This window comes from Equus przewalskii, chromosome 1 (genome assembly GCF_037783145.1).
Source record: "Equus przewalskii isolate Varuska chromosome 1, EquPr2, whole genome shotgun sequence".
Lineage (NCBI taxonomy): Eukaryota > Metazoa > Chordata > Mammalia > Perissodactyla > Equidae > Equus > Equus przewalskii.
In genome coordinates, this window is record NC_091831.1 from 92,558,185 (window position 1) to 92,573,917 (window position 15,733).

The window sequence follows — 15,733 nt, forward strand, 5'->3', positions numbered from 1 at the left end:
AAGAAAAGGACTAGAGAAAGAGATTTGCAATAAGCATGAGAGATCAAAACTTAACTCCCAAACATGTTAAAAAGCCCTTATAAATAAAATTTTTTAAACTCTAAAACACAAACAGAGAAATAGGCAACAGACAGGAACAATAATTCACAGAAAAGGGAGGAATCCAAGAGTTTAAAACACACTTAGGGGAAAAAAGGATAAACAATAAATGAAATAAATTCAAATTAAAATACCACTCTTTCATAAGCAGATTGTCAAAAGCATAACAAGCATTCTCATTTGCTCCTGTGGCATTAAAATTTGGTCACATCTTTCTAGAGGGCAATTTTTTTTGCTTATTTTGTTTTTTTTTAAAGATTTTATTTTTTCCTTTTTCTCCTCAAAACGCCCCTGGTACACAGTTGTGTATTTTTAGTTGTGGGTCCTTCTAGTTGTGGCATGTGGGACACCACCTCAGCATGGCCTGAGGAGCGGTGCCATGTCCGCAGCCAGAATCCGAACCAGGGAAACCCTGGGCCGCCTGCAGCGGAGCGCGCAAACTTAACCACTCGGCCACGGGGCCAGCCCCTCATGAGCTTTTAAAAGTTAATAGTCATAGGGGCTGGCTCCGTGGCCGAGTGGTTAAGTTCGAGCGCTCCACTGCAGGCGGCCCAGGGTTTCGTTGGTTCGAATCCTGGGCGTGGACATGGCACCGCACATCAAAGCACGCTGAGGCGGCGTCCCACATATCACAACTAGAAGGACCCACAACGAAGAATATACAACTATGTACCGGGGGGCTTTGGGGAGAAAAAGGAAAAAATAAAATCTTTAAAAGAAAAAAGTTAATAGTCACAATACTATGAACTACTCATACATGAAACATACATGAATCTCAAAACATAATGCTGCGAAAGAAGTACCACATAAGAGTACCTGCTACATGAGTCTACTTATATGAAGCTCCAGAACAAAGGTCATCTATAGTGGGGAAAAAACAGAAGGGTGGCTGCAGGGTCAGTGGGAGAGACTGCCTGGGAAGGGGCATGAGGGAACTTTCTGGGGTGATGATAACGTTCCATGCCTTGATAGAGTTTTGGATTACACAGGTATGTGTACGCATTTGACAAAACTTGGCAAATGTACAATAAATATTCATGCATTTCATTGTACATAAATTTTACCTCAAAAGAAAAAAACTAAAGAAATACTGAACTCTAATGATACAGAAGCTGCAATATTTAAGGAAAGTGTACTGATGTCTGCAATTAAAGCGCACCAAAGAGAAAGGAGATGGATGGACAGAAGGATGTACGTGATAAAGCAAGTATAGTAAAATGCTAACGTAAAATAGAGGAGTTGAGTACACACGGGTTCACTGTAAAGTCCCCTCAAGAAGGCTGTATATTTGAGATTTTCATAAGAAAATGTGATAAATACTAAAAGCAGTGAACAGACACAAGGCAGCTTTCTGGAGTGCTGAAATATTCTCTCTGGGTGGTGGTTACATGCAGCATACGTGGGTAAAATTTTATCAAGCTGTACATTTTAAGATTTTGTACACTTTGCTAACTGCATTTGTACCTCAAAAAGAATGTTTTAAATAAACAGCAATCAGAATAGGACTTTAAAGTGTGTATAATTAGTATCCTCAAAAAGGTAATATGCTGCAACCCAAAAAACATGAATAAGCAGTTAGGAAGAGAACAAACCATAAATCTTTGAACACAAAATCTGTCCAATGTAACAACTCAGTGGGCTAGATAGCTGGTAGACCTTGAAGAATGAATCAGTGAGCTGGAAGAGTGGCGAAAGCAGCCTCCCAGACGACAGCCCAGAGAGGGCAAGGAAAGGGAGGCGTGAAGAGACCTGGAGCAGAGCGAGAGGCGTCTGAATGCCATCCTCTGGAGGAAGCTACAGAAGGGAAACGAGGAAAGGGAAGAGAGGCAACATTTGAAGAAATAACAGCTAAATTTTTCCTAAAACTGAAGAACAAAACTGTTTAAAAACTGTTTTTTGATTACAACTAAAGTCATCTACAAGGATGGAAGGAACGTGCCACCATTTTATGAGAAGCTATCTCCTGACTGAGCAATTTAAGTGACTGTGCAATTTAAGTGTTCCCTGTTCTTTTCCATATTTTTCAAGTTTTCTACAATGAACATCACAAGTAAAAGTTTGCTTTTATAAAATAAGTCCAGAACCAAGAGACAAGAAAGGTTTTTCTAAAAACCCTAACTTTTTTGTCTGGCTTCTACCCTATGCCATTACAGTGAACCTGCTTCTGTAAGTGGTCACCACAAACTTGGGCAAGTCACTTGAGCTCTTTAAGTTTCTGCTTCTTTAGGTCTTCAACAAGGAAAACAAACTCCCTCTTTCCTACCTCACAGGAGTTTGGGGAACATCAAACGAGACGAAGTATAAAAATAGCACCTGGTAAACCATAAAGCACGGTACAAATTGCGGCCTGTTATCACAGTCAGTCTAAGCTGGTAAACCCCAACCTCTGAGTCACCCTCCACTTCCCTCATCCCTCACTCCCCAAACCCACTCTGTCCTCCAGCCTGTAAGCTCTTCCTCCACTCACTCCCTCCTTTCCCAGACCACCGCACTAAGTTAGTTAGTTAGCTATACCGGTCACACCTTGAGCCCGAACCACGGCAACAGCCCCCTGGGTAGTGCCCCACCTCTAGCTTTTCCTCACCCCACCCACTGCAATTTCCTCTGAAACTTAATCTTCATAAAATATGTTTATCCTATGACTACCCTGCTGAAAACGAAAAGCCTTTGGGAGTTCTCTGAGGTTTACAGGATGGACTTCAAACTTCTCAACCTGGCTTTCAGGCCCTCCGTCCCATCCCTGGTCAGCCTCCTCACAGTCTGCAGAACAAGCCAGCATGCCCCACCCCGTACACATCCTCCATTCTCTACCTATCCAGGTCCTCCCAGTCTTCTTAGCCAGGTCAAGCCCCTCCCCCTCTCTGCACCTTATGACCAATCCAGACCAAGCTCCTGCCTGTTCTCAGAACACCCACTTCTTCCCTCAGGTGCTACCATCGCTCCCAAGTCTGAAGCCTGCCCCACTTTTCCAGAGATGACTACTTGTGCCCTGAGGGCAAGGCCTGGTGTCTTCCCTCCCATATCCTCTATACACACTCAAAATAACCAGAGAGTCACTTTAGTCCTTAAAACTTTCTTTGCCTAACTGAATTTTATAGTAATTATTTCTCTGGTTTTCTTTATGGCCTTAATATCTATGTGTACATTATATATATTCCTATATAATTTATTGTTTAGCTATTAAACTTTAAATTTAAAAAATCATAGTTATAAATTCTTCTATAACTTCTTCCTCTCAACAGTGTTGGAAATTGATCTACATTGACACCTGCAGCTATAATCCATTCATTTTCAAAGCGGTAAGGTATTCCTTCGTTTGAGCACATCCCAACTTATTCAACCACTACGTTGTTGGGAGATATTTAGATTTAACCAAAAAGTTTGCTATTAAAAGCAATGCTGGGGGCCGGCCCTGTGGCCGAGCGGTTAAGTTCACGTGCTCCACTTCGGCAGCCCAGGGTTTTGCCAGTTCAAGTCCTGGGGGCAGACATGGCACCGCTCATCAAGCCATGCTGAGGCGGCATCCCACATGCCACAACCAGAAGGATCTACAACTAAAAAAATATACAGCTATGTGCCAGGGGGCTTTGGGGAGAAAAAGGAAAAATAAAAAAATCTTAAAAGCAATGCTTCTATGAACATTCTTGTACACGTTTCCAGTTCACAGGTGTAACAGTTTCTAGGAGTGGAATTGCTAGGTCATAGGGTCACAGGTTCAACTCAACTTGGTAATGAAATGGCTTTCCCAAGTGGTTGAACCCATTTACACTTCTACCCACAGTGTTGAACAGTTCCTCAAATACTGTCAGGCTTTTCAGTGTGTGCCAATTTAGTAGGTGTAAAATGTTATTTCCTGGTAGTTTTAATTTGCATTTCCCCAATGAGACTGAACATCTCATAAGTTTATCAGCCATTTGGTTTCCTCTTTAATGACATGCTTGTCCAAGTCTTTGCCTAGTTTTCAAGTGAAGTGTCTTTTTCTTACTTTTTTAATTTTATTAAGATCATATTGGTTTATAACATTATGTAAAGTTCAGGAGTACATCATAATATTTCAGCTTCTGGAGACTGTATTGTGTTTACCACCAAAAGTCTAGTTTCCATCTGTCACCATTCACATGTATCACTTCACCCCTTTCACCCTCTCCGGACCCTTTTACCTCTGGTAACCACCAATCTGTTCTCTGTATCTAGGTGCTTATCTTCACGTGAGTGAAATCATATGGTATTTGTCTTTCTGTGACTTATTTCGCTAAGCATAATACCCTCAAGCTCCATCCATGTTGTCACAAATGGCACGATTTTGTCATTTTTTATGGCTGAGTAGTATTCCATTGTATATTTACGCCACATCTTTATCCAGTCATCAGTTGATGGGCACTTAGGTTGCTTCCACATCTTGGCTATTATGCATAATGCTGCAATGAACATAGGGGTGCATATATGTTTTGTAATTAGTGTTTTCATGTTTCTTGGATAAACACCCAGCAGTCCAACATCTGGATGATATGCAAGTTCTATTCTCAATTTTTGGAGAAATCGCCATACTGTTTTCCATTGAGCTGCACCAGTTTGCATTCCCACCAGCAGTGTGTGAGGGTTCCCTTTTCTCCCCATCCTCTCCAACACTTGTTATTTCTTTCTCTTTTTCTTACTGACTTGTAGGAGTTCTATATATATTCTGGATATTAATCCTTCATTGGTATTATGTATTGCAAGTACCTTCTTCCAGTCTACGGCTTTCCTTTCTTTTCACTCTCTTTTGATGAGAACCGCTTTATTTTAAGGCAGTTGAATTTCTCAAATCTTTCCTTTATGGTAATGGTTTGTACAACTTGTTTAATAAGTCTTTCTTTACCCAGAGGTCGTGACGATATTTATATTTCCTTTTAATAAAAAAGTGTTAAAATAAAAACTTCAAAAAGGAAGTTACACAAATGGTCAATAAGCGAATAAAAAGTACTCAAAATTGTTATCCATCAAGGAAATGCAAATCAAAGCCACAATGAGATACCACTACACACCCACCAGAATGGCTACAATTAAAAAGACTGACAACACCAAACAGTGGCAAGGCTGTGAAGCAACTGAACTTTTATGATAGGTTGCTGGCAGGAATGTGAAACTGTATAACCATCTCGGGAAAAGGTCAAGCAGTTTCTTAAAAAGCTAAACACATAACTATCCTGACCCAGCAATTCTACTTCTTGGTATTTACCCAAAAGAAATGAAAGCACATGTCCACAAAATAATCTATACCAGAATATTCATAGCAGCTTTATTCTTAATAGCCAAAAATTAGAAACAGCCCTAGTATCCACTAACAAGAGAATAGATACGTGAATTATGATCTAGTCATACAACAAACTCCTACTTAGCAAAAGAGAACAACCTACTGACTCATGCAACATAGATGAATCTCAAAAATACTATGCTGAGTGAAAGAAGCCTTACACAAAAGAATACATACTTTAAGATTCTATTTATATGAAGCCTGGAATAGGCAAAAATAATTTATAATGGAAAAAAATCAGAACAGTGGTTGCTGGTGGGCGGATGTAGGTATGGGGAAGGAGCACAGAACTTTCTGAGGTGATAGACACATTCTGTATCTTGACAGAGATTTGCATTATACAGGAGTATACATTTGTTCAAAGAAAAAGGAAACAAATTTTGAACTCTAGTAAGTGATATGCATAGCGAACTGTTTAGTGGTTAAGTATACTGGTGTGTGGAACCTACTTTGAAATGCATCCAAAAATAAAATGGATTGATGGATGGATACGAGAATGGAGAGATGTGATAAAGCAAATAAAGGAAAAGGTGAACTGCAGAATCTAGGTGGTGGGTACACGGGTGCAAATTCTTTTAACTTTGCTGTTAACGTCTGAAATTTTTCACAATAAACTCTTAGAGAAAAGACAAAAAATATATTTTTAAAAGGGAGAGATTTGCTTTAAAAAATAAGCAGATATATTTGAGCAAAGTTTGTCATTAAGAAAGTTAACTGAAAGAAAAAGATCCATCTTTACATGTGACAGTGCCTTGGAATTCAGAAAATGCTTTCACACAGACTACTTTAAGTGATCCTCACCAAAACCCATGTATTCTAGTCTCCTTTTCCGCTTGAGAAAACTCAGGATCAGAACTTGGAAGACACCACACAGCCAGTACCTGATAGAGCTAGACCTAAAATGAATGACTCCTCCCGTATTCTTTCAAACACACCTCCCTGGGGAGCTGCCATCAACTCCAAACATCTGAAAACAACACGGAAACTGCTGATGTGCCACGGGCCCTCTGGGCTGTCCCACGAGCAGAGTGAGAGGAGCCGCAGCAGCTGCTGTCCTCACTAGCAGGACATGAAAGGGAGACACACACAGACAGTAAGAGAGCATGAATCAGACCGAAGGGGTATTTCCAACTGATATGGAATAAAAGCACTGGCAACAACCCCCACCCCTACCCCTGCCGCCCCGTGTTCTTTGAGGCCATCCTCAAAGTTCGGGGAAATCTGTGACATCCTTCCTGTCTGCGTGGACGGGCAAACTGCACACGATGCCTAGCTAAGAAGCTGCAATACAAAACTTGTCAAAACAGCTCTCTGACAAGATGTTCCACCACTCTCCTCACCAGAGCAGAACAAAAGTAGAACAGAAGGAAGGGACCCAGGAACATTGCTCAACTCTAACACCGCCAAAATTAGAGGCAAAAGCTTTACTAATCACCCCACAGATTAATCACTGGCTTCAGGGTATTTTGGCTTTTTGTTAAAACACATACCACATACCCCAACAATTTTTGTGAAATCTAAACAAGGTGAGCTAGACCCGCAGAACATGAATAAAAACCCTTTCAGCCTTAGAGACTGGTGTATTTAGCCAAATATTTACTTAGTGTGCCAACCACTTTGGGAACTGTAATGAAACTAGGACACAGTGCTTGCCCTCAAGTGGCCTACAATCCAGCAGGAAGCTCAAGACGGGGGCTAGGAAGGTCACAAGAGGAGAGATAGGAGAACACAAGTACAGCCAGGGGCTCAAGAAAGACTGACTAACATGGGGGCAGGGGGTGCCCTCCAGGCAAAGGTGGATGGCAAGAACTGGCTCCAAGGAGCTCCCAGCTAAGGAAGGCTACCAGGAGGGAGAAGGAAAGAACTCCCAAGGGATGCCTGCCAACTCATTTCAGAGAGTGAAGGCAGACTAGAGGCCCTTACAAGACTGCCTGACTTCAGGAGTTAACTGGGACAGGGCTGAACACGGCTGCAACTCCCACAAACACGGGAATCTAAGGTAGGGCTGGAACCAATTTCCCCAGTAATCAAGACTTAACAAATCCTGATAATGCAGATTCAGGATGCCTGCTCAAAACCCAGGTGGACCTGCAACACCTGTAGCCTAGCAGAAGGCCAGAGAATGGGAAATGTAACAGAGATAGGTGGTTAACAGAGAGCAACAACCGCAGGACAAGAGCCAGAAACAACGGGTTTGATCCCAGTTTAAGTGTATGGCCTTGGGCGAAATTCTAACCTCAGGTGCCTCACCTGCAAAAGAAAATGATACCAGCCACCTCTCAGGGTTACAAGGATTAAATGAGATAACATCTGTAAGGCATCCAGCACAGTGTCTACAACAGAGAAGGCATCCAAGAAATGGTAGATATTATTAATATGAATAATCTGCACTCTAAGAACTTCCGAGTCCAACACCTCCTACTGTCTCACTGTATTGAGAAACCAGGTTGAAGCCACTGACCTTGGACCAAGGGAAGAACCCAATCCAGATGGGCAAGGCATCCAAGGGAAGACCAGTGTCATAAGCCACTTCACAGGGAACATTAGCGCCAGAAGGGACCACAGGCCCCATCCCAACCGTCGTTTCAGGAAGGAGAGGGTCAAGGCCAGCCCAGGGCAGGTCTGGGCTACAGAGCTGCGACATTCTTAACATCTATCTTAAGAACCACACTTAAAGTTATGGTGGTAGTAATACTAAGCACTAAAAACACATATTACACAAATGCAAAGTTTTTAACGTATATAATAGGCATTAAAGCAAATGTAAAAAGCAGTATCTTTATAGCTAGACCCGGCAAGGTAATACAATTCTATATACGGACAGACATAAGAACAGAAAGACGAGAGAACTCACAGCGCATGAGCTCCAGAGATAAATTACAGTCACTTATTTCAAAAACAGAAAGTCAGGTCTCATTTTCTCAACTACACTTTCATAGGGAAACTTTCATTAATCCCACATAATCTACCAATGGTCAATGACTCTTAGCAGGGGAAAAAATCCACCAGATCACACACAAAGACAAATTTGCTTTAGTTTAGGGAAATACAAAAATGTGATTAATTCACTTTACACATTAAGAGCAGGCAACAAATTTTATTCCACAGCTAAGAAGCACTAAGAAATCACTAAACTTTAGTTGACTACCATGGTTAGTTTGGCCAGTTTTGTGGAGGAAGGTGGGATGGCAGGAGGAAGACTGAGAAGGGGAAGAGGAAGGTGGTGAAAAATAAGCGAAAACCAGGTGAGGAAAAGAGAATGACAGAAGGAAAGACTAGAGATGGACAAGATGGAGAGTCCATCAGAGAGGGTTCGGAATGGGCATCCAAGGCAGGAACCCTCGGGCAGAGGTTAGTTAGCATGTGGCCGCGCTACTACCTGTCACCTGTTGTGTACCACCCACCCCGCTGCGCTAACCCTTACATCTTCAGAGGGAAACCTACTCTGCTCACCAGGGTGGAAATCAATTCTTCCCCGGGTACAAATGCTCTAAAGGAGCAACAATCAGAGATTTCTGCCAAACCAAATCCAAATTCTACAGCCTCCACTCTAGTTAAAATTGGTTTCTATTTCTTCTTTATATGGGCTGGGTGGATTTTCCACTTCCACAGTCTGGTTCACACAATTCTCCGATTCAACAATTGTTTGTGAAGGCCTACTGTGTGGGGGGATACAGCAGTGAACAAACCAGATGAGACTGCCACGCTCACGACCCCAGGGAGGAGGGCATCAATCAGCGTGCACTGGGTGTGTGCGCCTAGGGAGGAAGGCTGGGCACAGGGTCTCTTCTGACACTCCTGCCCCCACACTCAAATCTTTCAAGGGCAACTCAAGTCCTAGCTAAGCAAAGGGAAAACAGGGTCCATCCAAAGCCTGAAGAGAAAATATTGAAATGTTACAGTTAAAGCTCACCCTGATTAAAAACAAAACAAAACTGTAAGTGTTCAAACCCAACACAGCATTCATTATCTGTAACCACACAGACTGTAACTCCTGAAATGAATAAACAGAGTATTTTTAGTAATACTTAAATAAGTTCATACAGATGACCCAGCCCAATGTATTACAAGATCCTAGAGTACCTTTGGAATCGTTCGTTAAGAAACAAATTACGTTTATTGAGTTTTACTGTTAAGTCTATTTCTTGTACTTTGAATACGGGTATCTCACACTAGGATTCATGGCCTGCCTAAGACAGACCTCAATAAAAGGGCTCCACAATCAAAGAAGTTTGGGGAATGTTGCACAGTCTAAACACCACTTGGAGATTCAGTGTATTTTAGGAAACTAAGTTTTGTGACAAATCATGCATGAACGAAATCTACTGAACTCAGTCTGAGCCAGTATTTCCCAAATTTATTTGACCGTGGACCTTTTTTTATCTAATACTTATTAACAGCCCACAAACTGTTTCAGGGAACACATGCGGGATACACTACAGTGTAGGGGACACACTGCTTAATTAAAGTGAAAATGCAACTAATTATCAATCGCCCAAGTTTTGTGATGAACTGGTGTTTACCATATGCTACAGGTAAACAAAAACATCTCCCAATGAATTTCTTGTTGAAATTCACTCAACAATATACCGACTTACTGTACTCTTAAGGAAAAATACTTTTTAATGAACTAAAATTAGATCTTGATATGTCAATATAAAGGAACTCAAATTAATTGTCAATAATTTGATTTTCTTAAATTGCTGGAAGTTTATCTTCTTCCCTAAACATGTATTTTTAAATTGCCAGGGCATATTTAATATCTTAATTTTAAAAGATTCATTCCCTTATTTACCTCAGCCCTATTACCTGATATGCCTAATTACAAATATCTGTAACTGAGATGCGGTATCAACGTTTACAGTTTGTGAATAACAAGCACGGGACTATTATTTCTGTGGTTGTGGTGGTGTTATTTATAATCTGACTCCTCCTCCAGAAATACTAATATTACCTTAAAGCCTGTATTGGAGGTTTTATGCAATCAAATTCCAGTGACTCAAAAAATTTCATCATTCAGTTAACAATACAAACACAAATTCAATTTATTTATATAAATAAATGTTTGTATTTAAATAACCTACTATAGGCATGCCACTGGATAAAGCACTGTAATGATGTCTGTTATTTTTCTGGGCCCCAACTCAAGACAATGGTCTGACAACAGGACAGAGTATTTCAGACTCTAAGAAACTCGGGACACACAGGCACCGTGGAGAGCAGAAGAGCGACCTGCTGCACAGCAGATGCTTACAAGACACTTAGGGGAATTTCAGGACAGCCACAAAAAGGCCCGTAAGACACAAGGGCCTCTTTCTAAAAGAGCTAATTTAGTGACCTAAAAGTTTACTATTAGTTAGTGCAAGATCACCAACATTAGATATGGAGCAAAAACTTGAAAGCTGTTAAAGTTTCCATATTCAACTTTGTGTAATGTTCTTAATTATTTTTTTAAGTCAGTCGCATAGGCTTCATGTATAAACGTTACACTGATATTGAGAGCAGCTTGGATTAACAGTCTAAAACCATCACAGGTTTCTTCAAGGAATCTGTAGAAGGACTCCAACTTCTGATAATGAGAACAAAGTTGAATTTTCCTGCAGCGTATCTGGAGGAGCCGGGATAGCACTTAACCTCCGTTATGCAACACTGAAAAAGACTTCACTTTCATGCAGACTATCTATTAGGACAACTGCTGGAAATTTTAGGCAAAGTGAACCAAACTACATCCCTCCAACTTGCGAGGTCAAGCAGCGCTCGGGAAGCCAGAAAATTAAGACAATTTTGCAAACGACTCTTCTAAAAAGCAGCAGCGATGTCAGGCACCATCCTCAACCATCTGTGGCCACGCGCCCCAGATTATTCTGCCCGAGTTTAAGAAAACATGAACGTAGGAACTCTAGCTCTGAAATTTCAGATCAGAGAATTGGAAAGCTGCCGCTCTGTGCCTTCATGAACCTTTTTTTCCTTTTTCTCTTTCCTTATCGTTCCTTTAGAAAACCTTAACAAAGACGAAGCCCAGAAACTTTGACAAAACATAAGCCAAGGCAACACGCGCTGGCGAGGACACGCCATGTAAAAAGAACAGTCACAGGACGTCACAGGACGTCCCAGGAAGACTGCCTAATAAAAAATTAACTTTGTCCTGCTGAATGCTTCAAAAATCGCGTTCCTCGTAGTATTTTCTAATTACACGTGCTTTAAGCACAACACGTATGCTAATAACCGGGAACCTCAAACACATGGGCAATGAAGCAAAGCCGAAGCTGTTCCCGATTACATTTTAATCGTCCCAAAAAAAATGGAAAACTGCCACTCTGTGCATGTGCAAAGCCGACGGAGGGCAAACCAAACAGGACGGCCCCTCCACCGCGTGAACCGAGAGAACAAAAGTCCACCCGCTTCCACGTTTCAGGGGCGCACCCGCCCTCCGGGGGTCCCCGCCCTGGCTCCGAGGGAGGGGGCCGCCGTCGCGCCTCGCGCAGACCCGCCGAGGGCCCCGCCGCCCGCGCCGTCGGATGTGCGCCGGCCCCGCCGCGGCGGCCCGGGCAGCGGCCGAAGCCCAACCGCTCCGACCAAGGCCCGACGCGCCGCCGCCGCCGCCACAAGACGGGCCGCCGGAGCCCCCGAGGCCGGCGCGCCCCGCCCGGCCCTGCGGGGAAGTTGCCGCCGCCCGCCGCCCCTCACCTTCTTGCCACCGCCAAGCTCCGGCTCCGCGAGGCTGGCGCCGCGGGCCCCGGGCGCGGCGGGCGTCTTCTGGCCGGTGAGGAGGCACGGCCCGCCAGGCGGCGGCGGCGGCGGCGGCGGCGCCGCGGGGCCCGGCGCGTCCTCGGCCTCCTTGCCGCCGGGGCCCGCCGCCCGGCTCTCGGAAATGTGGATGCTCGGGGCGCAGCCCATGCCGGCGGCCGCGCGGCCGACACGCTGGCGGGCAGCCGCGATCCGCTCAGCAAACGGCCCGCCCGGCGCCTCGGGGCCGCCGCGGGCGCCGTGTCATCGCCGCCTGGGCGGGCGGCGGCGAGCGCGGGTCTCGCGTCCGGAAGCGCGGCCGCCCCTTTTATCGCCGTGCGGGCGCGGCGGCGGCGGCGGCGCGGAGGGGGCGCTGGGGCGGGCGGCGCGCCGCGGCCGCCCCTCCGAACATGCCCTTCCTGAGGCGGGCGCCGCCGGCCGCCTCCCTCACATCGCCGCGCTCGCCCGGCCGCGCCGCGCTTCCGGGGAACTCCGGGGAGGAGACTGCGCTCTCCGGGCCCCGGAGCCGGCGACGCCGCGCCGCGCCAGCGACCCGGGGCGCCGAGCTCCCCGCCGCGGCCGCCGCCTCCGCCGGCCCACACCTAGCCGCGCCGCCAACAGATGCCGCCGGCCTGAGCGCGGCGGCGGGGAGGCCAGCCGGACGCTGTCGCCGCCGCGGGGTGGGGCTGAGGGCGGCCCGTCGGGGGACTCGGTGAGGCCGCGGCAGCCAGGGAGGGAACGAGGACCCGGGCTCCCGCCGGGCCTGGGGCCGCGCCGTCGAGAAGCGCGGCGGCAGCGGCAGCGGAGCTCGGCAGGCGCGGCGCAGCTCCGCCTCCGAGTTCCGCGCCGGGTCTTGCGGGCAGCGCGCCGCGCCCAGCCCCCAGCGGTGACCTCCAGCGGCTGCTGGCGTCAATGCAAAGCAGCCGGGCGCCCGCCGCCGCCGCCACGGAGCATGCGCGGCCGCGACGGGAGGGGCGCGCAGCCCGGCACCCCGAGAAGGAAAGGGACTTGCCCGAGGGCACGCGGCCGTCTCCGGCGGGAGGGCTCTCCCTCGGGCCTGGGGCCGCCGCAGCCGAGAGCGCCGGGTTCGAATCCCGGCTCCGTAACTTAGCAGCTGCGTGGCTTCGGTCCGCTCACCGTCTCTGAGCTTTGGAGCTCTGGTCCGTTAAAGAGCCCAGTGGTCCAAGCTCCGAGGGGGGCGGAGGGGGGCTGGCGAGAGGGCCACGAGGGCGCCCGCGCTCCGGGCCCCAAGCGGGCGCCGTCCACGTGCGCTCCCTCGCGCGCCAGCACCTGGAGCATCGCGCGGGCTGCACCGGCGACGGGGAGGCGGCGATGCTGAGAAGCCACATTGCGCTGCAGGCGGGGGGCGCCGCCTTCCTCCTGTCTCAACCGAAGCACTGGGCGCCCTCGAGTGCCCGAGCCTGCAAAGGCTCCTTGCTTGCGGAAGCAGAACCAGGTGTCCGCCGAGAAGGCTGGGGCCGTGAAGACTCCAGACGCTCTCCGAACTGCGCCCCACACACACCTCCACCAGCTCGCTGTGCGGCCTTGGTTGAACCACTTAACCTCTCTGTGCCTCGGGCTTCTCCCCGTCAGCTGGAAGGTGGCGCCCCTGGGTGTCTGTCCATCACGTACCCGGAGCGACCCACGTGGGACCCGCCCACGCTCCCGCCCCCTGCGGCTCGCAGTCCGCGGGGACCCGGCGCGGCCGCTGCCTGCCTTTCCGCGGCCGCGGACCCGGCCGCTGTAAAGACCCGGAGGCCGGCTCCGGGCTGGAGTCGTGCCGCCGCGCCAGGCCTGCGGCCCAGGCTGCGGGGCCAGGGTCCCGCAGATGGTCTCCCGGGGCGGCGGGCAGCCTCGCGCCCCTCGCGCTCTTCTCTGGCCCAGCGGGCCGGCTGCTGGCCCGGGACTCCACGATCGAGCGCGAGCACGTGGAGCCGCAGTAATGTTCCCGCCTCCCCGCCTGGTAAAAGTGTCCCCGGCTCCGCGAGGACGGCCTGAAAGGCGCAGGGAAGGACTTTACCATCACCCCTCGTTCCACCGCCACTGTACAATGTTGTCTGCCTCTCTGCAGATTGCACGAAGTAACTTTTACAGCCAGACCCTTCTGAATAAAGAGTAATTCATGAAGAGAACGCTTTGAACCACCAGAGTGTAGGAGAGCCTATGGCTCTCTCTATCCGCCCCTCCCGCCTCGCCGACAAATCCGGCCTTGGTGCATTCGCGCGGTGACCTTGCCTGCCCAGGCCGCTCCACCCTCTCAGCCCTCCGGCCCGGCCCTCCCTTCGCAGGCAGGACCTCAGCGTCCTGGCCTCTTCTTGGAAATCCTTGAGCCCTGCGCTGATTAGGGGGCTGGGGGCGCTTTGCCCGCTCCCCTCGCTGGACCCTTGGGCTGCCCTCTGCCATCCTGAGCTGGTCACTTACCCTCTCTGTTCCCGGGGAACTGCTGGATAGCAGCGTTGACTGATCTCCAGCTGTGCAACTTGGGGGCTGTAGACTTGAAGACCTAAGACTGAGAAAGATGCAGGAACAGACAGGAAAGGTGGAGTCACAGAGAGCAACCCTCCCCCTCACTTTCTTCCACACCCAGGGGCTCAGCCTGGGACCCTCCATGAAGTCACAGGCCCCCCATCTCAGCTTCAACTGCTGACATCAGTTCCACCCCACCCCTCCCTCCTTCCCCAGCCAAAACCTACACCTTGTGGTCCCTGAACACTTATTTACCCTGTGAAACCAGTTTCCCTAGGCCTCGGTGATAGTGGACACAAAAGGGGTCACAGTGACGGAAGCACCCCAAACCTTCCTGGCATGTGCCACGCACGGGCTCACCCAGGACTCCCGGGCCCCTATGAAGATTCCACCTACTTGGGGTGTCTAAGGAGCTCATGAACAATCCAAGTCCTGTTACAGGAGAGGCACCCCCACTATGCCAGCCATGTGGGCACCCCGAAATTCTGTGCCATGTGCTCACCACCACCCCTAATCCCTTCTGCCTGGGTGCAAGGTCCTCCCCTCCCCCCAACCACCCCCAGCATAGCTGCTTGACCTCCACAAGGCTCAGAGCTGTAGCGGAATGTCGACCTCAGTTCTCACTCCAGGACTCAGGCATGAGGTCAGCAGGGCTGGGAAAGGAGTCAAACCAAGGGACAGATGCCAGCCTGGGCCCAGCCCCCCCCACTGCCACAGTCCATTCCCAGGAGACTCCACAGTCCTCACCGCCACCTCACCGGTTCATTAGAGACGTGGAGATAGGGGGTCCCACACGGCTTTGTTCCTCTAAACTCCGCACCTCCTCTGTTTCTACCCCTCTTCCACCTCGATCTTCGTGCAGCCGTTCCTCTCCTGGCTTTGCTCCTTCTCCACCCGGGGTCAGCGTTCTAGACTGTGCTACTGGCACCCAGTTTTTGACTCTCTCTCCCTTCCCCCTTGCCTGGGCTGGAAGCAGCCACAAGTGGGAGAGTTTCCGGCACCCTGAGGTCTGAATCCCAGCCGTGCCATACATTGTCTCTGAGCGGCTTTCCTCTGCTGTAAATCTAGGATTAGTGATATCTGCCTCACCGATTCAACAGGCTAACTGACGTCAAATGCCTAGAGTGTTCCTGAGCCCCTGCACCATTG

General features: G+C 48.5%; 1 protein-coding gene across 10 annotated transcripts in view; it reads right to left on the reverse strand.

Annotated features, from left to right (window-relative positions):
* PDE8A (phosphodiesterase 8A) overlaps window positions 1-15,224 on the reverse strand; it is a 137,796-nt gene extending 122,572 nt beyond the window's left edge. Inside the window, exons 1-2 of one of the 10 annotated variants that reach the window (XM_070570608.1) lie at window positions 15,162-15,224; window positions 14,540-14,627 (exon numbers count right to left, since the gene is read on the reverse strand). Coding sequence is in view for 6 of the 10 variants with exons in the window: in XM_070570591.1 (XP_070426692.1) it covers window positions 12,080-12,289 (210 nt within the window). In the remaining 4 variants the exon portion in view is untranslated. Of the gene's footprint in view, window positions 1-12,079; window positions 12,417-14,138; window positions 14,324-14,539 lie in introns of those variants that run through there. The other 9 variants (XM_070570635.1, XM_070570611.1, XM_008512673.2 and 6 more) reach the window with 9 other exon arrangements.
* Window positions 15,225-15,733: the final 509 nt, after the last annotated feature.